This window comes from Ursus arctos, unplaced genomic scaffold (assembly GCF_023065955.2).
Source record: "Ursus arctos isolate Adak ecotype North America unplaced genomic scaffold, UrsArc2.0 scaffold_19, whole genome shotgun sequence".
In the NCBI taxonomy this organism is placed as follows: domain Eukaryota; kingdom Metazoa; phylum Chordata; class Mammalia; order Carnivora; family Ursidae; genus Ursus; species Ursus arctos.
In genome coordinates, this window is record NW_026622863.1 from 42,211,522 (window position 1) to 42,222,612 (window position 11,091).

The following is an 11,091-nucleotide window of genomic DNA, read 5'->3' on the forward strand; positions in this document are numbered from 1 at the left end:
TTAGTTGGATCTTGTTTTATCTCTTCAGCCACTATGTCTTTTGATTGGGAAGTTTAATCCACTTATGTTTAAAGTTACTATTGATAGGAAAGTATTTACTGTTGCTATTTATTTGTCGTTTTTCTGTTCTTGTTGTCCTTTGTCCCTGTTTTTCTTTTCTTCCTTTTTGTTTCTTTGATTTTTTTTTGTATTGATGTGCTTTGAATCCTTTCTATTTTTCTTTTTTATAATCTCTGTATTTTCTTTTTGGTAATCCTGGGGCTTTCATAAAATATCTTGTAACAATATGTTTAAAGCTGAGAACTTAATTTCAATCACATATAAAAGCACTTACTTCTTATTCCCCTATATATTGTGTTACCAATGTTGTAATTTAATCTATTCATAGTGTATCCATGAACACATTTTTATTTGTAGTTGTTTATAATACTTTTGCCTTTTTACTGTTATACTAGAATCAAAAGTAATTTACTCTTCAGTGTTACAATATTACAGTATTCTGCGTTTGTCTATATATTTGCCTTTACAAACAGGATTTTATACTTTTTTATTCCCTTATGTTGCTGTTTACCATCCTTTCTTTTTGGGCTGACAAACTTTCTTTAACATTTCTTATAAGGCAGGTCTAGTGGTGATGAATTCCCTCAAGTTTTGTTTGTCTGGTAAGAGTCTTCTCTCTCCTTTGTTCATGAAGAACAGTTTTTCTGGGTATAATGTTCTTGAGTGGCAAGTTTTTTTTCTTTCACCACTTTGAATATATCATCCTGCTCCCTTCCAGCTGAATAATCTGTTCCTAGTCCTATGAGGTTCCCTTGTATGTGACAATTTGTTATCTCTTGATGCTTTCAAAATTCTCTTTGCCTTTGAAGTTTTTATTTTATTTTTTTAGTAATTCTGCCCCCAACATGGGGCTTGAACTCACAACCCAAAGATCAAGAGTTGCACAGTCTTCCAACTGAGCCAGACAGGCCCCCTCTTTGCCTTTGACTATTGACAAAGACATTATAATAATGTCTCAGTGTGACATAATGTGTCTCAGTGTGGATTTCTTTGTGTACATCTTTTTGGAATACTTTGTCTGGATGTCCATTTCCTTCCCCAGATTTGGGAAGTTTTCATATATTACTAATTTGAGTAAGTTTTCTTGTTCTTTCTCTATTCTGCCCCTAACTCCCATGATGTGTATATTGGACCATTCCTTGGTGTCTCATAAGAACCTTAAGCTTTCTTCACTGTTTTTTCTTTTCTTTTCTTTTTGTTCCTTTGATTGGATAATTTCAAAAGACCTATCTTTGAGTCACTGATTCTTTCTTCTGTTTGCTCTAGTCTGTTGAATGTTGAATCCATTTATTGAAATTTTCAGTTCAGTTATTGCATTCTTCAGCTCCAAGAGTTCTGGGTTTTTTTGTTTTGTTTTCTTTTGTTTTTTTAAATTTTCTTTCTCATGGTTGGAATTCTCACTTTCCTCATGCATTGTTCTCCTGAGCTCATTGAGCATTTTTATGTTGGTTATTTAAAATTCTCTGTCAGGTAATTCCTCTACCTACATTTCATTAGGGTAATTTTCTGGAGCTTTATTTTGTTTCCTTGTTTGGATTATGTTTTCCTATTTCTTCATTTTCTTTCCTTGATCCTTTGTGTTGGTATCTACATGTTAAAAAAAAAATGCAGCTTGTCCTGTTCATTATGGATTAGTCTCATAGAAGAGAAAACCTTCACCAGTTAGAGCTTCTGTGAGCCTCTCAAACATTCATACTAGTCTAAACCACTGTCTTTATTAGTGACCTCCAAGTGATTAGAGTATGCCAAGTCCCATCAGTGCTCTGAAACAAGCACCAATTCCTCATGTAGCTCCTGAAGAAATTAGAACATTGGATGTGTGGTCCAATTTCTTTCCCTTTCCAGAAAGAATGTGGGAGCTGGAGTGTTTTGCCTGCCAGCTCTGCTCTGGAATGGGGAAAGGGCTATGGCAAGTGTTTGCATGCTAGTTCAAATCACCTTCTTTGTTCTCAGTGGCTCCCAGGTGTCTAAAATATGCCAGGTCCCTCCAGGGTTCCAAGATAGAAGCCAGAAAAGTTGAAACATTTGATGCTCCCTTTCCCTCCATAGGAAAAAACTGGGAGCTGGGGTTTTTCTCCTACTTGGTGTGTATTAAACTAGGGGAAGAGCTATGGTGCCTTCCTGCTAGTTTAAATTACCCCCTTTGTTTTCTGTAATCCCTGGGGGTCCACTGTGTGCCAGGTCCTCAGATAGGTGGGATAGAAGCCAGTCCCTTGGATAGCTCCCAGAGAAGTTAGAAAATTGGATGCACGGTCCAACTTTTCATCGTCAAGGAGATGGTGGGAGCTGGAGCTGGAATTTTCCACCCATTCATTCTACACTAGGCCAGGAGAAGGAGCTGTGGTGAGTTTGTATGCTAGTTCAAACTGCCTTCTTTATTCTTGGTGGCCCTCAGGTATCTTGAATCTGCTGGGTCCCATCAGCACTCTGAGACTGGTAAGACAGAAGCCAGTCCCTTAGGAAAACCCCAGAAAAGTTGGAATGTTTGACACACAGTCCACCTCTTTCCTTCTCCAGGGAGAAGCTGGGAGCTGAAGTTTTCCTCCCACTCACTCTGCATTGAGCAGGGAAAGGAGCTGTGGTGAGTGCCTGCATGCTAGTTCAAACCAGTGCTTTTGTTCTCTCTAGTCCCCAGGGGCCTAGGGTATGCCAGGTCTAATCAAGGCTCCAAGATGGTCAGTTAGGCAGCACTCAGAAAAGTTGAAACATTGGATGTGCACTCCCAACTTTTTGTATTCAGGGAGAAGCTGGAAGCTGGAGGTTTCCTTCCAGTTGTATGGCACTATGCTAGGAATGGGGATCATGGTGAGAAGGTGTCTCCAGTTTTCCTACTAGCTTTGATATGGCTGGCTTCACCCTTGCCTAGCATGCAGGGTTCTCTTAGCTAGTTTCTAGATTTATCACAAAGGGAATTGATCCATGTATTTATGTTGAGTTGATGTGTTTGTAGAAGTCAGGAGAATCTAGCACTTGTTATTCCACCATCTTGCTAATGTTACTCAAAATACTATTAATTTTTGTAAGTTGATCTTTAACGTCCAACAACCTTACTGAAGTCAATTTTTTATTCACTTGTTTTTTTCAGTTAGATCATCATATTATTTGCATATTGTTAGATTAATCTCTTCCCTTACAATCCTCATACTTGTTATTTCCTTGCTTATAATGGTAGCCAGGACTGTCTTAATTGGTAACATTGGTAATGGGCATCCATTTCTTTTCCCCTATCTTATAGTGAGCATATCTAAAGTTCTTCACTTAAGTGCAATTTTTGCCATAGTTTTGATAACTTTTACCAAGTCACAGCTATTACTTTGCAGTGCTAATTTGCTCAGAGTTATCGTAAATAGGTATTAGCCACATCCTACAATTTTTCTGTATGTGTCAAGATGATCATAGTAGTTTGTGATCTTATTTCAACAACAGTTGTACCCTCTGGTGTGTGGCCATTTTGGCCTGTGAGTTCATGTTCCCAAGAGGATATCAGTTGTCTTGTCTGGCAATGTGCCTGGGGAAGAGCCAAGAGATAGATCCAGGTCTGTGTCCCTCCAGGTAGATTTAAGAAATGGGAGGAGATAAGCTCAGGATGATGAGCCCTAAGACCTAAGGATTCACCACTGATAACTTTTATTTGCTACTTCTCTACCAGGTAATTCTTCTCATCAGGGTTTGATCTTTCAACATTTACAAAGCAGCAGCATCTACAGGAAGAGTATGCCTTCCCTTTTTGTAATCCACCAACTCCAGGGGTTTTAACAGCTGAGAAGGTAGAGGAGCAGATGCCTGAGAGCTGGTGGTCAGCCATTTTCTTCTGTCCAGCAGGACTTTTTCATTACCATTAGGTTATCCTACTTATTCAGCTCTTTGAGCAGTTGCCACCAATTTCTGTGGTAAAGGCACAGGTCACAGTGGTCCCAAGGTATTTCAGAGAAAGGCTGAATCAGAGTTTAAAGACTTTATTACCAGGCTAGCCTCTCCTTGCCTCCTGTTAACCATCTCTCCAGGCAAGTAGCCTCCACCCTCAAATACAAGTTTGCACCAGTCTTCAATATCCTTAGGATATTTCACAGTTTGCATCAGTTCCATATAAAACCAAATTCTCTATAATTTCTCCAGGGTCAATTGAAAAACGAAGCCAGAATTTTGTGCACATTCCAGGTTTATACAGGAACTTCTGGGGTTTTTAAAAATATATTTTCATTATTGTATTTTCAGTTTCTAAGAACTTGGTGTACATGTGTTTTCTTAGTGTTCCTTTATTTAGCATCTTATGCCTGTTCTGTTAGCTCTCTGAGGTTATTCGTTATATATTTTGACATTTTCTTCTGTTCCTTGCATTGATTGTTTCCTCACAGATATTTTTTTCTCTTTTGGGCCTTCTTCATGTTAAAAAACATTTCTCAAATGCCTGATAAACAATGGCTTACTGTTTGTTTTTAAGTATGAGATTCTAAAAAGATGATTGGAACTTCTGTGTAGTTGGGATTGGGTCTTGTTTACTTTAGGATGATCTGGTTGGGTTAATATACTGAGGGCAGCCCACTTCTGGTAACTTGGTCTTTTCTCTTATGCATAATCTTCCTGTGAGAAGAGACCTTTATTTTCATTCCTACTTGAGGGAGTTAAATTATCAGTGTTCTGGGGGTTAAATTGGGATGAAATCAACACAGTTATTTCAGTATTGTGGCCTGCACAAATTCTCTGACAACAAATGTATGTCTTACACTTTAACTCAATTCTGAAGCTACCTGGAGTTAACATCAGATTCCGCAAGTTAAGGGCAAGGGGCCTACCAGTTCAGACACCAGTTGCAACCAGGATCCCCAGGCTACCCATATTTTGGTTTGGCTGACTAAATTTAGAGTTTCACATACCCCCTCAGGTTTGATAATTCATTAGAACAACTCACAAAACTAAAAAACAAAAAGAACAACTCACAAAATTCACAAAAAGCACTGTACTTATGATTGCCATGTTATATAAAAGATACAATGGGAATCTTGCATGATAGCACTACACCAGCGGCGCAAAGATACAATGAAAAGTTAGCTGAAGACATACACAGGGCAAGGTCTAGGAGATACCAAGCACAGGAAATTCTATGCCCAGGAAGTCAAGGTGTGTCACTCTCCAGTTACATCATATAGTTACCAGGAAGCTTTCCCCGATCCTTGCCCTGAGTTTTTTTTATTGGGGTTTGATTATGTAGTCATGAGTGGCCAGACTCTCCCTTGAAGCTAATTGCCCACTGTGAATCACCTTATCAGGAAAACTCAGGTATGATCAAAAGAAATAACAAAAGACTCTCCAGTAAGGAAATTGCAATGGTTTGTGAAGATCTGTGCCAGGAACTAGGAACAAAGACCAGATATATTCTTTATTTTTATCACAAGTATATATATTTTCTGTTAATCTTTTGTTCTCAGTTCAGTACCCATAGCCACAGCTATGCCTGATGTTCCTGAATCCAGATTCCCTCTGGTTCCATTTTTCTATATTTCTAGTTTTCTGTGAGAATAGGGAAGTATAATCCTGTATGAGAATAGGGGAAGGGATCCTAGGGGTCTCACTACTAATACAATCTTTGAATTCATTCTTCAGCTTTCAGCATTCTCTGTGTCTCCCACTGTTAGAAATGCCTGATGCCTCCAATTCTTCTGCATTTTGGGGATCTGCACTATCAGTGCTGTGGAATTCATCCACTGCAGGTTCAGTTTGACTTTCTCTGGTCTGCAGACTCACTTATCACTCATTAATTGGCTTTCTAGCTTCCAGATTTTATTGCTACTGTCTCTTCTCCAGTATTCACTGTCCTGGTGAGGTTTTTTCTTTCCTCTTATTAAGCTTCTACTGTAATTTTCCTGTGGATTCATGAACAAGCAATGAAAAACTCATAGGTTCAGTCTATCACTTTTAACAGAAATTGCCTCCCTTTATAATTAAAAGTATAGTTGACACTTTTAGAGGTTCCATATGTATGAATTCACCTACTTACTAAAATTTGTAAACTCAGAATCAATACTTGCAGTGCTTTCATGCAGAATGACAAGAAATGTGGACATGAGTACCTCTCTTTTTCTCAGAGTATATTTCATTCTTACTCTCTTCTTCCTCATATTCAGGCTGCCTCCCTTCTTAGTCACTGCCATGAGAGAGATTCCATTCCTCTCTCTCCCAAAGTCAGCATCAAAGAATTCCCAGGCAAACTGTTTTCAGTGAATCTCCAATATATCAGGCTCTAGCCATAGAATTACCTGCCTACCATTCTTGCCAGTTTCATTCAGCACCTTAGACTAGGGAATCCCCCAATGTGGATTTGCCAACAACACACACTTCGCACAGTCTCAGACTGTACCCCACCCATTTATACATTTCAACACATTTATTCCTCAATAGTCTTTTTATGTCAGTCAATTATCCACAAATTACAAGACATACAGTATGATGCTGTTTGTGAGGTTATATGCTTATAAACATGTATATATGATTAGAATCACTGTAAAATACCGAGGGTATCCCAGAATAGGGTATATTTATGGAAGTTTCAGGTGACTCTGATTCACCTCAGAATTTCAGGATAGGGGTCATTTATTTCCCTAATCACCCTCTTCAATTTCCTCTCTTGGCTCTCCTCAGTGTCCATGCTTTTGTTATCAGTTTTGAAAATTGCTTAGCCATATTTGAGAACTGTTTAAGTATTTACTTTCCCAGATATTATTTTCATCTTAATCTTTTTTTCTTTTTTAGAAGTTTTAACCTCTCCCAAGATAGGAAAAATGAACACACGCATTTTTATTTTCTTTCAGATCTGGAATCTATGTGTGAGACCAAGATATTATCCCTAAAGAAGAGACATTTTAGTCAAGTAATATTTACCCATGAAGACATGCCCACTTTTATTCAGCCCACATTTCTTACTCCACATCAGAAAACTGTTAATGAAGAGAAACCCTGTGAATGTAAGATATGTGGAAAGGCCTTTAATCAGAACTCAAAATTTATTCAACATCAGAGAACTCATTCTGCTGAAAAAAGCTATGAATGTAAGGAGTGTGGGAAGTCCTTTAGCCGTGGTTCACTTGTTACTCGACATCAGAGGATTCACACTGGTGAAAAACCCTATGAATGTAAGGAATGTGGCAAGGCTTTTAGTTGTAGTTCATATTTTTCTCAACATCAGAGGATTCACACTGGTGAGAAACCCTATGAATGTAAGGAATGTGGAAAAGCCTTTAATTATTGCTCAAACCTCAATGATCATCAGAGAATCCACACTGGTGAGAAACCGTATGAATGTAAAGTATGTGGAAAAGCCTTTACTAAGAGTTCTCAACTTTTTCCACATCTGAGAATTCATACTGGTGAGAAACCTTACGAATGTAAGGAATGTGGAAAAGCCTTTACTCAACACTCAAGGCTTATTCAGCATCAGAGAATGCATACTGGTGAGAAACCTTATGAATGTAAGGAATGTGGGAAGGCCTTTAGTAGTGCCTCAACACTTACTAACCATCACAGAATTCATGCAGGCAAGAAACTCTATGAATGTAAGGAATGTGGAAAGGCCTTTATTCAAAGCTCAGAACTTATTCAACATCAGAGAATCCATACAGATGAAAAACCTTATGAATGTAATGAATGTGGTAAGGCTTTTAATAAAGGCTCAAACCTTACTAGACATCAAAGAATTCACACTGGCGAGAAACCGTACGACTGTAAGGAATGTGGAAAGGCCTTTGGAAGTCGCTCTGACCTTATTCGTCATGAAGGAATTCATACTGGGTGAAAGATAAGCCCTGTTGATAATCTTTATAATAAAATCTTATAAACAGGTAATGGAAAAAAAATAAAGCAGTGTAGTAGTTTTTTAGGTTACTGTAACAAAGTACCAAGTACCCCGAAATTGGGTGGCTTAAAACAACAGAAATGTATTCTTTCACAGTTTTGGAGCTTTGAAATCCAAAATTAAAGTTGTTGGTAAGGTTGGTTCCTTCTGAGGACTCTGAGGAAGAATCTATTCCATGTCTTTCTCCTGACTTCTGGTAACAGCAATCTTTGACATTCCTTGTCTTATAAATGCATCATTTCAATGTCTGCCTCCATCTTTACATTGCATTCTCCCTGCATATATCTGTCTCTGTCTTGTGTAACAGGAGACTTACACGGGACATCAGTCTTATTGGATTAGGGCTCACCCTGATGACCTTATCTTGATTACATCCGCAAAGACCTTATTTCCGTGTAGGATCACATTCACAGGTGCCAGGGGTTAGGGCTTCAACATAGTTTAACCCATAACACTGTTAACATTGTTTTTCTAACATATTTGTAATTTTCTTTTATACATAATTTGTTGAATATATTTCAAAATGTAAATTCAAGGTTTAAGTTAAACGTCCCTTCCTTCCATAAAAGATTCTGTCCCAAACTACTTCTTAAATATTCTTTCCTCCCCATTGTTTTATGCTACTTCTTGGTTATATATTTGAGTTGAGTTTATGTTAGCTTAGTTTTAGAGCCATCTTTTCTATTGCTCTAACCCATAGATCTGTTTCTACCAATACTATACTGTAAGTTATGTTACATAGGCTATCTTCTAATTCCTGGCGGAATTATAACTTTGTTTTTGAAGGCAGCTCTATTCCTTTTTCCTTTTGTAACACTAAAGTGTTCATGTTATTAAAAAAACAAAAAAACAACCCCCCCCACACAATGAAAAAAATGGGTTATTTGTAAGCCTACCAAAAGGAAATTACTACTTTCAAATTATACAGCATATGCTTCCAGACTTTATCATAATCATGATGTGCATGCTGTACCATAACCTGCTTCTGTCATGCTACTATTTCAGTAAGTATAGATGTTTATCATTCTTTTTAATGGTATCATAATCTTTTCTGTGGTAGATTATCATTTTGCTAAATATTACTGACATACTTTATGATATTCACTGAAATTTTACAGTTATAAAAGTTGCTGTCTAAATACAAAGTTAGTGCTTTGTTTTTCTTTAAAAACATTACATTTCAATCTCAAAATAACTGATCAATATCTTCTCCTTTAGAAATATTGCCAATAGTTTCAGTCCCATCATTGTAATCACTGTTATCAGTTTTTTCTTTATCCTTCCAGACCTTTCTTTAAAAACTATTTTTGCTTACAAATGTGTGCACACACAACCAAATACATAAATATTTGCAATACTTGTAGAAAAGTTAGTACTGCTTTATAATTGTGTGTGTGTGTGAATGTACATACGCACATACACACTAATGTATTGGATTGCTGTGAGGATTAAATGAGTTAAGAAATGTAAAATGAGGGGTGCTTGTGTGGCTCAGCTGTTTGGGTCTGTGCTTTTGGCTCAGGTCATGATCCCAGAGTCCCAGGATCAAGCTCTGCCCCTTATCCCTCTGCCCCTTACCCTGCCCATGCCTCTCCCCTCGCTCTCTCAAATAAATAAATAAAATCTTTAACCAAAAAAAAAAAAAGAGAAATGTAAAATGAGGGATACCAGGGTGGCTCAGTTGGTTAAGCGTCTGACTTGATTTCAGCTCAGGTCATGATCTCAGGGTCATGAGATCAAGTGCCGTGTCAGGCTCCATGCTTGGTGAGAAGCCTGCTTAGAATTCTCTCCCTCTGCCCCACCTCCCCTGCTTAAGCTCACTCTCTCAAAAGAAAAAAAAAGTAAATTGCTTGGGATTGTTACTAACATATAGTAACTATCTAGCAGATGTTATTTAATACTAGTACTAGTACCTCCACCATTATTATTTGTAGAAACGACTTTAATCATGTCATACACCTTAATTGACATAAAAGAATTCATAATGAGAAAGACCAATGGGTGTAATGTTTGTAGAAAAGCTTCTCACCAACATTTATTCGTTATTCTGCATGAAGTTTAAAAGGAAAAAAAAATCCTAGGATATAAAAGTCGAGAAAGAAAAAGAATGGTTGAATGAGTCTACATTTACACCTATATTTCATGTTGTGCAATAATTTAATGACTGTCCAAAAACCTATTTACATATTGAGAATAACAAATTCATTTGTCAAAACAGTAGAGAAAGATATGAAATATTTATTCAATCACTTCCCACCCAAAGTAGACCATACGTAGGTCACATTCTTTTTCAAAATGGGAAGAAAACTAAAATGTGATAGCTAACAATATTTGAATATTGATAATACCCTTCCAAATAACATGAATCAGAAGGAAACCAATCCCTGAGTTATATTTAAATGAATGAAAATGAACACATTATATAGAAAAACCTGAGAGCAGCTAAATCTGTATTCAGATAAAGTATAGCCCAATGGGCATGCTGATTTTTTTTCTTTTTACAAGTTTTTATTTAAATTACAATTAGTTAACATACAGTGTAATATTAATTTCAGGTGTAGAATTTAGTGATTCATCACTTAAATAAAATACCCAGTGCTCATCACATCAAGTGTTCTCAATACCCATTACCCATTTAATCCATCCCCCTGCCCACTTCACCTCCAGTAACCCTCAAGTTTGTTCTCTATTAGTTGAGTCTTTTTTCCGGTTTTAGGGATGCTGATAGTCAAACACCAAGAGATTATTAATAAATGAACTAAATGTACAAGACAAAAAGCAAGAAGAATAACAGCAAACTACATTAAAATATATTAAAGGTATTAGTAAAAATCAGCAAAAATAAGGAAAATGAAATTATTTCTTTGACAAAAAATGTATATAGATACAAACACTGGTAATCCTGAGGCTGAAAAATGGAATACAGATGAATACATGAAATATGGACATGATTAGATTATCATAGTTACTAACAATTGGAAATCTAGACAAAGTAAACAATATTTGGAGAAAAATGTAATTTGTCAGAATTAGGAAATGTAAACCCTTAATAGAGTAAAATGATAAATGCGGGGGGGGATGTTTTAATATAGTCAAATAGCTGCACTTAGATCACTAAGCCAGATCACTCTATGGGCAAAATTTATCAAATATTCAAGGAACTTCCAAATCAAATGAGATAAGCT

The 11,091-nt window shown here is 36.9% G+C and overlaps 1 protein-coding gene across 2 annotated transcripts in view; it reads left to right on the plus strand.

Annotated features, from left to right (window-relative positions):
- Positions 1 to 9,051, plus strand: part of ZNF829 (zinc finger protein 829) — a 29,979-nt gene extending 20,928 nt beyond the window's left edge. For both annotated transcript variants that reach the window (XM_026484449.4, XM_026484450.4), the window contains one exon: positions 6,867 to 9,051. In XM_026484449.4, the coding sequence (XP_026340234.1) occupies positions 6,867 to 7,846 (980 nt within the window). In that variant the 3' untranslated portion in view covers positions 7,847 to 9,051. The remainder of the gene's footprint in view (positions 1 to 6,866) is intronic.
- Positions 9,052 to 11,091: the final 2,040 nt, after the last annotated feature.